Source organism: Elaeis guineensis, chromosome 4 (assembly GCF_000442705.2).
Source record: "Elaeis guineensis isolate ETL-2024a chromosome 4, EG11, whole genome shotgun sequence".
NCBI lineage: Eukaryota > Viridiplantae > Streptophyta > Magnoliopsida > Arecales > Arecaceae > Elaeis > Elaeis guineensis.
The window spans coordinates 2,399,147-2,414,127 of NC_025996.2; the positions used below are offsets into that span (position 1 = coordinate 2,399,147).

The 14,981-nt window shown below is 34.2% G+C and overlaps 1 protein-coding gene across 1 annotated transcript; it reads left to right on the top strand.

Annotated features, from left to right (window-relative positions):
• Positions 1 to 2,388: 2,388 nt before the first annotated feature.
• On the top strand, positions 2,389 to 8,507 carry LOC105033632 (low-specificity L-threonine aldolase 1). Its single transcript, XM_010908512.4, is given in 11 exon segments — positions 2,389 to 2,860; positions 3,628 to 4,000; positions 4,003 to 4,072; positions 4,748 to 4,859; positions 5,440 to 5,490; positions 5,719 to 5,790; positions 5,865 to 5,997; positions 6,221 to 6,279; positions 6,406 to 6,506; positions 8,068 to 8,134; positions 8,218 to 8,507. Coding segments are annotated over 10 exon segments (1,077 nt in total). The 5' UTR covers positions 2,389 to 2,860; positions 3,628 to 3,630; the 3' UTR covers positions 8,260 to 8,507.
• The last annotated feature ends 6,474 nt before the right edge of the window (positions 8,508 to 14,981 follow it).

Sequence of the window (14,981 nt, forward strand, 5' to 3'; positions counted from 1 at the left end):
AAATAACCTTCTATTATTTTCTTTAATATTTTATATATAGAAATGGCATCAAAAATATGGCCTTTTTCTTTTTCAATTAGACAATTTGCTTTACATTTTTACCCATATTTTTATAGGAAAGCATTTTAGTAATACAAACTCTTTGTTAAAGAAGTTGTAGAAACTCTTTATTGATGAAGCTTAATCTCTCCTCTTCAATTTATGTTAAAACTGCTGCTAAGCCCTGTTAGCCAAGCATGATCAAGCTTGAATTTGATCGGCCTTGATTTAAATTAATTTGAATTTGAATTTTGAGATCAAGCTTGATTTATTATCATTACTGCATACTCAATTCAAGAAGTTGAGCTTGCTTGATCAACTTGATAATTCAGCATTGAGCAGAAATCAAATTAAGGTTAAATCAAGTTGGTTCAGGCTTGAACAAAAACTCAACTCTTGATTTCAAGTCTGGTTAAGAGTTTTGTTTGAGGCCTAAATTGACTGTTAATTGATCTAAAGAATATATATATATATATATATATATATATATATATATATATATATATATATATATATATATATATATATATATATTTTTTTTTTTTTTTTTTTTTTTTTTTTTTTTTTTTTTTTTTTGAGATTATGATAGGTTAATCTTCAGCTTCTTATGCTAAATTTAACCTATCCTTTGGGGTTTGGGGGCTGACTATATATATATATATATATATATATATATTATTTTATTTTTTTTTTTCTTGAGATTATGATAGGTTAATCTTCAGCGTCTTATGCTAAATTTAACCTATCCTTTGGGGGCTGACTCCAATAGAAATCAAAATCCTACCCCCTTCACCTAAAGGAAAAGGATAATACCCTTGAAGCAAGTGCTTGATAGCCGAAGATTAAAAAGACATACCAGTTGGAACCTTGGCTCAATGACTCATTTATATAAGATATAAATATACAATATATATATATATATACATGTCCTGCCAAGCCAAGCTTGATCAAGCTGGATCAGTTTTTGACTTAGCTTGAAATAAATGTTGAGCTTGTTTTACTGGTTCAAGCTCAGTTTATTTAGCTTTAAACCAAGTTTCATTCCAGCTTTTCCTAGCTTGAGCCAAGCTCTCAATTTGTTTGGGACCCTTAGGTCAATGCAAAAGAAGAGGATTTCTCTTACTGGTCCCAACAACTGATCCATTGGATCGTAGAGAAGTCTAAATCCAACGACATGGTCGATCATAAGAAAATAAAATGGGCCAAAAAGGCAAACAAACAAGGGACAGGAACTTTGTACCATAATAATATATTGCTTACCTAGCTATACTGCCTAACTGATACTATTGGGTTGGCAGCGGTACCAAGTTCCCAAGTATGTTCCCAGAGAAACTGGATTATTGTTTCATGTCAACATATTGAAATACTTTGATATTTATTAGCAAATTCTAAAATTTTAAACAATGTAAAAGATATACATGTACAACTGCCCATGCACTGCAAGAATTACGCCTCTATCCATTTAAAACCTAGCTGACATAGATCAGATATGAGGATTTATGAGAAAAATATTGAAGCTAGAAATATGTTTTCAAAAGCAAAAACCTCTTCATTTAGATAATAGGTTCTTGCAGAATATGGAGTACATCCACAACCCTATTATGGGATCCAACAACTTTTTGTGAATTGCTCCTGCATGATTAATATGTAATCTTGAATAAGAAGGCATGGACATGATTTATGATGGACAATTTGATTTGATCCATGGGCCATTATGTTTGCAATTCATAATAAACCGATAATTTTGAATAAGAAGACATTGGAACATGATTTTTGATGAACTATTAGAATTAATCTATGGACCACTATATTCTACAATCTATGATAAATCGATATCTGAAATTGGCTTTAACTTTTTAATAACCAACCTCGCTTGATCCAATTATCGACAAGCGATAAAAAACAGATCCTTATCATCTCAACTTTGAATTGGAAACTAATTTCTCAATTACGACAACATGTATGTGTTGCCACTTTAGAAGGCCCTCTCAATCATGGTCATCATGCATGCGAAATTTGGGATGTTTCTAATTTAAAAAAGGGGAAGGTTGTAGATATGAAAACAATATTACATTACTTACCCAAAAAAATAAATTATATTTGTATATTAATTATAGAAAAATGTGGGATATTTAGAAATTCAATGATATAAACCGACTACAATCAAGAGGGATCAAAATCAGGTAACCGTGACAAAAAGTCCAATTCAAACCCGAGCTAAACGGGTCGGACCCAGGTCAAAACCCGACTGCTCGACATGTGTCCTTCCCCGTTACCATGCATTCAGCATGCGCGGTGCCGAACGTTTAGTTTCGTCTCCGTTCCTTCACTACGTGGCGACGTTCTTCCCGCGGGGAGCTCCGCGCGTCGTTCCTTTTTTCTCTCCGTGTCAGAGACCAAGAGAAATATCCAGTGGGCTAAGAAACCCGGTTCCTATTCGAGTCTCGGTCTCGGAGAGAGACGTTTCCATGGTATTAATCAATAAGTAGAAAAACAAGAGGAGAGGAAAGCAGAGACAGGGAAAACAGGGTTGAGGTATGGCGCTTGGATTCCTGGGGTGGAACCTGGGTTTCTTTAGGGCTATAAATAGAGGATCCTTGATGCGTTGAGGGGCATCTGTGAGGACTCTGACCTAGTTCCTGTTTCTCACTATCGTGTTTGGTCTCGAATTTGAGACAAAGGTGGGACTTTTGCGAGTAGGGTTTTTGGTATTGGACAGGTGGGTTCTTGAGAGGAGTCTGGGTTTGATTGCTTGGAAGTCGGCACAAGTGTAAAGATTTCATCTTTCCAATTGCGAGGTTGGGTTTACAAACGAACAAAGGTGAGATTCTTTTATTTTCTCACCCTTAAAGAAACAAGATTGTTCTTTTTTAATCTAATCTTCTTAAAAAGAAGTAGAGCTATCGCTGTTACCAAAAAAAAAAAAAAAGTGGGGGAATGTAGTTGTTTGGGTCAAAGAAACAACAAAGGGACGCTTGATGCGGCTTGATGTTGGTTACTGGCTTCCTTTTTTTCTCTCTCTCCCTCTCTCTCTAATTGGCCGCGTTTTTTCATATTTTATTGTTAAATTATCTGCTAGGAGTCCTTAAGAACTTTGCTAGTTTATCATTTTCTTCCAATGCGATGTTTCTTGAAAGTCAAAATTTTGTACTTTAATTATATTCTTAATAGATGTCAAATTGTCATCATCCTAATAGATGTCAAATTTCTTCTTGAATTGCCTTACCAAGTTGACAAAGATCTTCAATAATTTGTCAAAAAGGTACAATGTAAGTTTGTTAATTTTCCACTTGAATTGTTTCTTTACATGTTTGCATATCTCAACCTCTTACCCCTATTTTATATACAAAAAAAAAAAAAAAAAATCTTTCTTGGATTTTTGAATTTCCCTTTAAGTGTATTACCCATAATCTGATTTTCTAAGAACAACTGTATGCAAAATTGCATGCGGTCTTCATCTCAAGATTCTTCTTGTTCGTCTTCTTCTTGTTGTGTATGTGTCTTAGACTACAAGATCAAGAAGTTACAACTTAATTCTGATATCTTTAAGGAAAGGACTGAGGGGTGTTAGTATCTAAACAATATCAGAGAATGGTGAAAAGAACAGTGGATCTCCGATCCGACACTGTCACAAAGCCCACCGAGGCAATGCGGGCTGCCATGGCAAGCGCTGATGTGGATGACGACGTCTTGGGGTCAGACCCTACTGCCCACCACCTTGAATCTGAAATGGCAAAGCTAACAGGGAAGGAAGCTGCACTCTTTGTACCCTCAGGCACCATGGGAAACCTCATATCTGTGCTTGTCCATTGCGATGTGAGGGGCAGTGAGGTCATCCTTGGGGACACTTCTCACATACATGTTTTAGAAAATGGAGGCATCTCGACCATTGGAGGCGTGCACCCAAAGGCGGTGAAAAACAATCCTGATGGCACCATGGACATTGATAAGATTGAAGCAGCATTAGATCTCCTGATGGGGCACTCTTCTTCCCGACTACTAGATTAATTTGCTTGGAGAACACACATGCTAAGTGAGTGTCTCTCTTTCTCCAGTCTTTTATAAAATTAATATGATCATCTTATTAACTGCATTCTAATTGATTCACTACATAAAAATCATGTTCCTAATTTTTTAGATTTTATATGATTTCATGTGATCTTCCATTAGACTATCTTTCACATGCTGTAGACAAAGGAAAGATTATGATCATGGATACTCTGGAAAATATTTAATATATGACATCTTACTTACAAATTTATTACTTTTCATAACATAATTGGTCCAAGCCCCAAGGTTTTGCAGGAACCCTTTTTTTTTTTTTTGTTAAAGAAAACATTTGAAAAAACAATCATGCATCTCTGTTTGTTCTCCTAGTGACATCATACCATGTATTGTCATCATGGAATTAGCCTCTTTCTTTCAGTTTTAACCTAGGACTGATGCTTAACATGAGAAGACTAACGAATCCGCATATGAATATGGAAGCTAATGCTTCCCATTTTAGAAACTTTTATGGCTTGCGTTCTTGAAATGCCAACAATTCCCTCTGACTTCATGGTATAGTTTTAAATTCTAGGATTTGTAAAAGAGGGAAAAAAAAATGCATAGCATGCTTTCTTGTGGTCATTGTAAGTATTCATTAAATGCATAATTTCTTCCAAGTTCACATTCCCTTGTTTGATAGCTTTCTTGGTTGTTGTGACAGTTCTGGGGGGAGATGCCTTTCTGCAGAATATACAGACACGGTAGGAAAGATAGCTAAAAAGCATGGTTTGAAGCTTCATATTGATGGAGCTCGCATCTTCAATGCTTCTGTAGTAAGTATCAATAAAATGTCATTGCTGGTTTATTTACCTTTTATGTAATTCACATATTTATGTATTGAAATTTGATACGTCATTTTTTGATATAATGAATAGTTATTGTTAAATGCTTAAAGAAACTGTCTTGTCTTTGAGCTTATGTTGATTGGACAGCTTTCAATAAATGCTGTATAAATTTCATTGGGTAGAACTTCCCAAAGAAAAAGGTCCTTGCTTAGAAAATAGTACGTTTTTTATTTGTTATACAAATGGACCAACTGATGATAATGGTAATATGATTTTAACTTGACTAGATAATGTCTTATAGGTCTCTATATTGCTTCTATCTTAACCATATGTATGTATGTGTGCGCGCGCACGCGCGTGTGGTCAACATCACTTTGATTTAGCCCTCACCCCGCACCAAACACATACACACAAAAAATAACTTCAATTGTGTCTATCTGTACATATTATTTGACATCACTGTATTTGAGAAACAAGAATATGAATTTATTTATAGCATGATTTTTCATATTTGGGTTTATTTGCTCATGCAGTTTGTGTATCTGAATGTATCCAATCAATATGTCAGGCACTGAAGGTTCCTGTTCATAGGCTTCTACAAGCTGCGGACTCAGCTTTGGTATGATTTAACTTGTTCACATCCTTTTATCCTTCATTAATGTTTGTTCAATTGTCCATTCTGAGGGTTTCTTTTTATTGTTAACTCAAGCATGAACTCTCTTTTCTTGTCCATTGCTTGTTATGCATTTGGCCATGAAATATGCAATGGTTCTGTCTCTTAAGAAAGAAAAATAAATAAAAAATAAAGAATGATTGTTTTTTATTTTTTTATCCAATGATTATTCAGCTCTGCTTATCAAAAGGGTTGGGTGCTCCGGTTGGATCTGTCATTGTAGGCTCAAAAGACTTTATTGCTAAGGTAGTGGTCTACATATGAAGTTGCTAGTATATTTATCCACATGACTTGTAGTTATGATATTTAACTTCTCTCAGGCTAAAAGGCTTAGGAAAACCTTAGGTGGCGGCATGAGACAGGTTGGAGTGCTTTGCGCAGCAGCTTATGTTGCTCTGCAAGAAAACATCGGGAAGCTTGAGGATGATCACAGAAAGGCCAAAATTTTTGCAGGTTCTATATATTTCTCTCATTAACCTACAACCAAATTTACATCACGTCTAGTCATTTATTGGATGGAAGGCATTCCTACCTTTTGACTTCTGATGATATATTCAAAGCAATTCTTTTGGCTCGAATTAGTAGCTTATCTTCACAAGAATCAAGTTAGTATGGAATTCTATATTGTTAAATTGTTCAGAAGCATTTATACTCTTCTCAATATTGGTTTTTTCAGATGGGCTGAAACAAATCAAAGAACTAAGTATTGATGCAACCTCAGTGGAGACTAATATGGTTGGTATAACCTACCAGTCATAACATATGCTTTTTGAAGTCTATGCTCATCAGTGTTTTACTGTGGAAGACCTATGTAATAATCATGGGTATTTAACTCTTCCATTTCTTCTTTATTGTGGACAGATTTTCTTTAGCATTGCAGATAGTTCACTCATATCACCTAAAAGGCTCTGCCAAGTCTTGGAAGTACATGGCATACTTGCAATGCCAGCAAGCTCAACCAGGTTTGACCCAGGCAGCTGCCACTAGGCTATTCTGGTTATTCCTTACTTGTCCTTCATAGCATTGGAAGTTCTGCATTTTCATTTTAGCAAAGCAAGTTTTGCATATTCGTTCCGGTCAAAATAGCATTAGGATTTCATTTTTTTTTTTTTTGGGTGGATTTTCATCTATATTAGAATGGAAGTTGTCTGTATTATATTCATTGAATTTTGCCTCATATCACACAATGTGACCTTTTCATAAAAGAGAAAAGTCGTTATCGAGCTCAACGAATTCTTTCCTGCTAGGTAAGATTATGGAAAGCTCGACCAACCATAGTATTATAAAACGAGCTTAATTTTGTAAACTTTGTTTCAGATATATAGATTATGCATGAAATTTATCTTATCTTTTCTTCTTTTGCATGATGAGTTAAATTCTTATTCTGTAATAAATCTATATCTGGATTCAAGAATTCATGTTTTTGCACGCATATGCATGCGAATGATTGCAATTGAAACTTTATTTTATCTTAAAGAATCTGATCTAAACTTGGATTTGTCCATTCTAGTGCATGACTTGCAGCAACAGTTATCTCTTAGAGGCTCATCACATTCATGCTTGCATTTCACACCTAACAAAAAGAATTTTATCTTGTGTAACATGGTTCTTGCTCATCTTTCTAATGTTAAAATAAGTTTCAAACGGTTTTTGTTTTTTTTAGTTGAAATAGTTTTTCCTACTATTTCAAAAACAGAGTGAAAAAATAAACAATGAGACAGGATTTTCTATTTGTGAGGTCAAATTCATGGCATTTATAGAATAAAAAAAATAAAAAACTTTGATGGATTAGAAAATCCTTCAAAAATAATTGTCACAGCAGTAATCTAGTTTTAGTTCTCTGTTTTGTTATTTTCATAGGACTGGGCACATTTGAGATTTTTTTCCCTAGACCTGACATTTACTTTAGTAATTGATCTTTATGATGCATGGCCTAATCCTTGAAGTTTTTTGTGTGAAGAACTCTGAGCATAAAATGTGAGTTAGAGGTGCAATGTTGTAGGTTTATTTTCCATGTCATTTTGTATCTGTGTTTGATTTTCTACCTTGGGGATAAGAGTTTTGAAAATGATCAGCTACCTAGGAACTAGTAGCTATTGCTTTAGTCTATTACTTCATAGAGAGCAGCCATAATACCCAGAGATCTATTTATTTAGAGCTCTTACGCAAATTATAGTGAGTCTCGTTGCATATTCATTCCCACAACTGTATGTCTAATGAATACAAAATAGCTGGTGTATATTTGATTGGTTGATGAAACCCAGATTAGGAGATTACCTCCTAACATTGAAGTACATTGGTTGTGAGAAATTTGATTAGCATCGCCTTTGCTTTGGCTTCATGTTGCTTTAATGATATTATAGTAATCATTAAATGTAGCAATCTCTCTTTAGATGACAGTCTACTTGCCTAAGTCTCCAGACTTGTGTCAAACTGACAAATATTTTGATTAATAAGGATAAAAATAGTTCATTACATTTGAACTGGAGGTATTGTGATGGTGTTGTTTTTCACATATTTCAGTGTCAGGCTTGTCCTCCATTACCAAATTTCAGAGAATGATGTATACTATGCATTAACATGTATTAAGGTAAACCGACAACTGATTTCTTCTTCTTTTACACTTCAATCTGATGGTTTCTTATATGATGTTGATCTGAAACTTTCCCCCAGCATGCTGTTCAACAGATACTGACTGATGGTACGGCAGAATGAGGCAGGCACTAGCAATTTAATAATTTTCTTCTTTCTGTTCACCAGTGCCTTTGATGAAAGGTGCAAAAATTTGTAATGATCCCTTCCTCAAACATTTGATATGCTTATTATTCAACATAACCATCTGACCCAGAATAAGTTATACATGGCTTGATGGTTGTGGTTATGTTTAAAAGCTACATGTTCATCTTATTTATAGACCTGCTTATGTTATTATATCCATATTAATGCTGGTTGCTTTTAGTGGATGTGTATGTTGTGAGGATGGTTGATGCTGAAGTTTGTTTGTGCTTAATGAGTATTTGAAATTTAAATGAAATGTAAATGAGTAAAGCATGGTAGAGTGTTGTTTGATACCTAATATGACATTGTCTGACAATCTTGCACCAAACAAGTTGAAGAGTTAAATATTAGTTCAATGGTGATTGGCAAGCTAACAGAGAAAATGCCCATAGCAAGTTTGGGACATGTAAAACAAGAAGTACTGAAAAATAGCTAGTGATGCCGTACAGCGAGCAGGAATACCCTAGGGTGTAATCGGTATAGGAGAACCATCATCAGATTATATCTGAAAAGGAGTTTGAAGCGGTGATGAATGAGCCAGAATGGAGGCATCAAAAATTATATGGCCAGGATGACAATGGAAGAGGCTCCACAGTCAACTATTTAATTAGATTTAAAAGTATTGGATATTTCAGCGAGAGCAGATGTACTAGAGGTTGAAGAAACTGATATGCATAGTGCAGTAGGCTGATCAAGATGGTCCAAGATATGTTGCAATAACATATTCATGCATGGGAGCTTGTAAGTGTAGTGACTGCGATGGTTGAATATTGTTAGTGAATTATTTTCTTCCTGGTGAGCTTGTTGGAAGTCCACAAACTGTGACCCAAGGCCTTACAATATGTACAAAAGTTTTATACTGGCTGTGATTATCATACTTGATAATCAAAGGATTTCCCCCAACATAATTGGTGGTAAAGCACATCAAGAGCCAATATCAAATGCTTAATGCGAGAAACTGAAGCAAGATACTCCAGGATGCTCAAAGAAAGAGAAAGCATGATCAAGTAATGGACTATGACCAGATAAGCTAGAGTTATATTGCCTTGGTTGGGATTGCAGGCACTCGACTTAATGATAGGGCCCCTCCTTTAGACGGTTGATGGGCACCACTATTCAAGTGTTGCTGCTTGTTGCACATGCTGTTATGGGCCTTGGAGCAGAGTTCCTCGCTGAGGTTGGTAGTTGGTCTCGCAGCAAATCTGTAGCTTCAAGTGCAAAAAGTGAAACTAAAAGGGAACAGCTATGAACTAGGCAAACAACCATCCTTTTATGGTGCTAGTCACATTGTACTATCCACTCCTTTTGACCGAGAGCATTGTAATGATTAGATTTTTGAGGTTTCTGCCGAAGTTGAAGGCCAATATATGTCATTTTTGTTAATGGTTATAGTTGTCACACCTGGCTTTGTCATATCTAATCCCAAGTCCATGATAATCCCAAACCATGTCCTGCTTACTCTAGAGGCTGTGCCCAAGAAAAGCTCCGCAAAGCTCATCTTATCTGCTCTGGTATCAAAAGGTTAACTTAGTCATGGATCTTGGGTTTGACAAATTAGAAATAGGTTATGTGGTGGAGATGGTTTGAACTTTGAACTGAGTGACCACAAAACCTAGTTAACTGAGTGGGTGACCACAAAACCTAGTTCTAAGTTAACTTATTATTTGGTATGCTTCAGCATGCTTCAACAGATGCATTTGTAAAATTGGATCAATAAATGAATGACAAAATCTTGAAATCTGGTTGATGTTTGGTGCCCAGCATATTTGGATGTGATCATAAGCATATTCATAGATCTAATAAAATATTGCTAGGATACATCACATGTTTGTTTCATACAATATAATTGAACTTGAAGAAGTAAAGGATATTTGCTGATCCTTGTAATGGCAAAGGAACTAATCCAGGGGAATGCACCGATATTTGGGTGGACAATTGTATCTTGATAGAACTACTCTTGTGGCCGAAACGGCTACATTTGAGACAATGGGTAGGATATCTATGTGGGTTCCCATGTTGAGGACATAAGAAAGAAAAAAGAATGCTTCTGTGTGGCAACTGCTTCAGACAGCAGTTGTTAAGAAGTGGAATTTTGTGGACCATTGGAGATGAATGCATGATCATTTACTAGATGATTGATATTCAGAACCAAGATTTTTGAAAATTCAGATTCAGCTGAAAAAAAAAAAGAAGATTTTTGCAATGAATTTTGGTTTTGGCCATTATGGTCAAACATTATAAAATGTTAGTTAAAGTAGGAAATGTTAATAAAGAAAGAAATATGACGTAAGTTAAGAAAATAAAATAGACACTATTTTTAAATTTATTATTGTTCAGGGAATTTGGTTCCAGATTGAAATAATAAAAATTATTTCTAAAAATATAATTATAAAATTAGGGTTATAATGTAATATGGTCTAGTTTGGAATTACTGTTAGCAGTAGAGTTTTTGGAGCTTTTAGAAGTAGAGCTTTAGAGAACTAAAGCTTTTGGAAGTAGAATTTTTATAAAAAGCTATTTGCTATTTAGTAGTCATATTTATAAAGTGCTTTAAAATTTTAATATATGTTTGGTAACTAAAATAAAAAATATTTTTGATATGATAAAATGATAATAAAAGATATTGCATAGTATTGTATAATAAAGAATAATATAATATAATATAATATATTAAATATTATTATACTATATAATATTATTGTCATATAATATAACATAATATTATAATATAATATAATGTTATTATAATTATAATATAATTTATAATGTAATATAATATATTAGTTATAATCTAGCTATAATATAATATGACATTATAATATAATTATATTATATGTCTATAACATAAATGTTATTATATTTTAAAATATTATTTTATTATATAATATTATTATCATATAATGTAATATAATATAATATATACTATAATATAATATCATTGTAATTATCATGTAATATATAATGTAATATAATATAATGGATTATAATTTAATCTAATAATAAATATAATATAACATAGTATATTATATTATTATAATATAATAATATTATATTAGTAATAAATATTATTATTTTTATCATATAATAATTCTATAATAGATTATATTATATATTTATAATATATCATAATATTAATTTATTATTATATTATATTATATTTATAGTATAATAATATAATATGATATAATTATGAGAATTGATATTATATGTTTATAATATATCATATTATATTTTAGTCATTAAAATAATTTTATTTAAATCAAAATAGCTTTCCGATATGAGCCAAAAAATACTTTTAGAGAAAGCTTCAAAATAGAGCTTTCCTCAAGTAGATCTTTTCAACTTTTTAATAAGACTAAAACAACTTTTTGACTTTTTACCAAACATCACAATACCATCCAAAAGTGCTTTTTGAGGGCCAAAAGTACTTTTTGATACTCTAAAAGCTTAGCCAAATAAGTCTATATCATTCAATGTATTAGCCAATTCATTGTATGAGATTCCAATGCCTTATCAGATTTTATTTTTATTTATTTCTTTTTTTTTTTTTTAAATTGAGAACTAAGGAGGAAGCCATTTGAAATGGGGGTGAGGGCAGGAGTTGAACCCAGGTCAGGTATCCAATGCCCAGTGACTTTACCAAGTCAGCTGGTGCCCTCTTATGAGATTTAAGAGAGACAAACACATGCTTTAAAAAGTGCTTTCCCATAACAATCAATACTTTTGAATTTTCTTAAAAGTTGCAAAATCCAGTTCTTAATCTATTGAACATGCTTCTTAGCATCTAAAAATATAGGAAATGATAAAAGGATGAGTATTTTAGCTTGCGTGCACTTTATATGGCTCCATTAGTTACCTAAAGCTGAACAATCCAGAACCAGCCCTGATTTTGGATTGGTTTTGGTTGAAACTGGAACACTTTGGTTTTGATTTTAGATTTCTAAGTGAAACTCCTAAAAGTGTGCTTTTAATCCTACTTTGCTTTATTTTCTTGATCCTGAGTATCATAGGAAGTTGATGTTTCGTAAACTTATTCGTGATGGGTAGTGGCTGTCAATAGTTTGAGCAACTTGCTTTGAAGGACATAATGGACAGGATCAAGAGCACCTTGAAGAACCTTGAGAGAAGTGATTATATTTAGATGTGGAAAGCATCAAAAGCATTTTGTTGAACTTGTTAAATAAATTTTGTTGACTTAAAGGGTGATGAATACTTGATGGAGGAGAGCGAGATGTGGTATGAAGGAATCTTCACCGTGGCTCAAAGTGAGGGTCTTCTTTTTAAAAGCTGCAATTGGGTTGGGTGAAAAACCTATGCATCATTTTGAAATTATGGTCAATGTCAGACCCATTGTGTCCTTGGTGCAAGAACAGAAAGGGCTGTTGACTATATGATCAATGAGTGCTGCTGAGAATTCAGCCAGAGCCAAGGTTAGGATGACTGCTTTAGGTCATCATTGCAGCAGCTATAGTCTTTTGAAGATAGTATGCAAATAAATGCACATATTGACCTGAACAGAAAGTTCTCTTACATGAGAATTTTATTATGATGAAATTCATCTGAGCTCCAATTCATCTAGGAAAACAATATCAGAATGTAGTTATTGAAGTTGACATGTTGTGAGATGTATCTACTTATGTGGAGATTTGACTTTTGCATTCGGATCCTCTAAGTAATGAATCTCTTGACATTGGTTCCCAAGGATACGATATGCACACTATCCAGCCGTAACCAAAATTTTCCACATTCATTCTGTCCGAAGGTTTGACTAGATATCAGGAAACACTTTTCCCAAGGGCAAATATTCTGTTACTCCGTGGAGTTGTTTTACCAAAATCATTTTGACCGATCACTAGTCCATATATTCAATGCATCAAAAATGTAGACATATATCTGTCTTTTGTGTCTGTCTCTTTGGCATGTTATCTATTGATTCTCATTGTCATTATTGTTATTATTATCGTCTTAAGAAGCTTGCATTGTGCATTGCACCTTATTTGGCATTCAAGGATTGGAATAATATGTTCAGATATACGGTCAGCCCTTAGGAAAATAACTAGTCTGCAACAGAACTTGGATTGTTCTATGCTTTACAGAAGCAGAAATAATTGGCAGCTTAATACAGACCCTGGCCTTTTCCTTTTTTGTGTGTGTGTGTGTGTGTTGGCTTTGCAGATTCTGTGGTTCAACAGAGAAGTTCACAAATAAAGAGAACTGGAAGCACACTCTGTGGCCTGTTGGGAGTATATAGGACAACTGTTATGGAAAGCAGCTTTTGGCAGAGTATGATAGAATCCAGAGGCTTCTGGAAGTGTAAAGAAAAAAAAGATTATGATTGCAAAATGACAGGCGAAGCATGATCAAACACTAGATGAAAATTTGGCACTTGTGGGTCAAGTTAATGACAATGCAGATTCTCATTACAATTTGCCAGATACATGTTGAAGTAAAACTGATGTGCAAAAGTTAGTTGAACAGAATTTTTGCTTGTTCTGATGGACCTGCACAATTAGTAGCTAACTAGCCAACCACATGGAGAACTCATGCAATTAAGTTGTGGTGGAAGATCATCCTTCAGAGAGAGATATGACAGTTGCTTGAGGTCCAACTCTGCAGCCAATTGTTGTTGCAATGTTGTGGAAGGTGAAATAATTTGTAAGGCTATTTTCTTGGATCTGACGGTAGGAGAGAAGACGGTTACCAATTCAGTTTATGAGGTCAAAATGGATGATGTGATTGAAACTGATTCCAGTGAAGACAACAATATTTTGATTCGAAGAAAGATCAGTTGAAATTACAGTGCTTCCAGCTGCAGATTCCGAAGATATCAGACATGTTGGAGACATCAATAAACTTGTTGGAGCCGTCAATTCTGGTGAGATGGTTATCCAGAAGACAAGCATTAAGTTTACGTGTTTCTTTCTTCTTCTTTTTTTTTGAGAAAAATACAGTAAGGACCACTAGCACGAGGGATGCCAATTGATTAATCTAAAGATGGCTGGTATTCGGTGCATGCATTTCCCATCTAATGCGGCTTTTGGTACCTAATTTTCCTTGGCAACTATTAGCCAGACACAGGTATAGGACTCTACTTGTAAGCCGATGATAACAGCAAAAATGTCTTTTTCTCTTTCAAAGAGCCCTTTAGTTGCTGCCCTTTGTTCTTGGTATCTAATTTTCCTTGGCAAGTCATGGTAGTTAGAGATATCTGGCTCAACATGTGAGACTTGAGTAGAGTAATGATAATAGCAAATTTGTACTTTACTTTCTTGGAAGCTGCTTCGTTGTTGCCATTCCAATATGAACACAATTTCCAAAAGATGTTGCTGCCCTTTGTTCTTGGTTTATAATTTCACTTGGCAAGTTAGACTAGCTAGACAGGGATATGTGAGACAACATGTAAGACTAATTACAATGATGATAATAGCAAATTTGTATTTTACTTTCTTGGGAGCCGCCTAGTTGTTGCCTTTCCAATACGAACACAAGTTTAAAAAGATGTTGCTGGCCTTTGTTCTTGGTATCTTATTACATCTGGCAAGTTGGACTGGCCAGACAGAGATACGTGGCTCAACATTAAAGATTGAATACTTTCTTAGAAGCCGCCTAGTTGTTGCCATTTGCATACGAACGCAAGTTTTAAAAGACGTTGTGCCCAG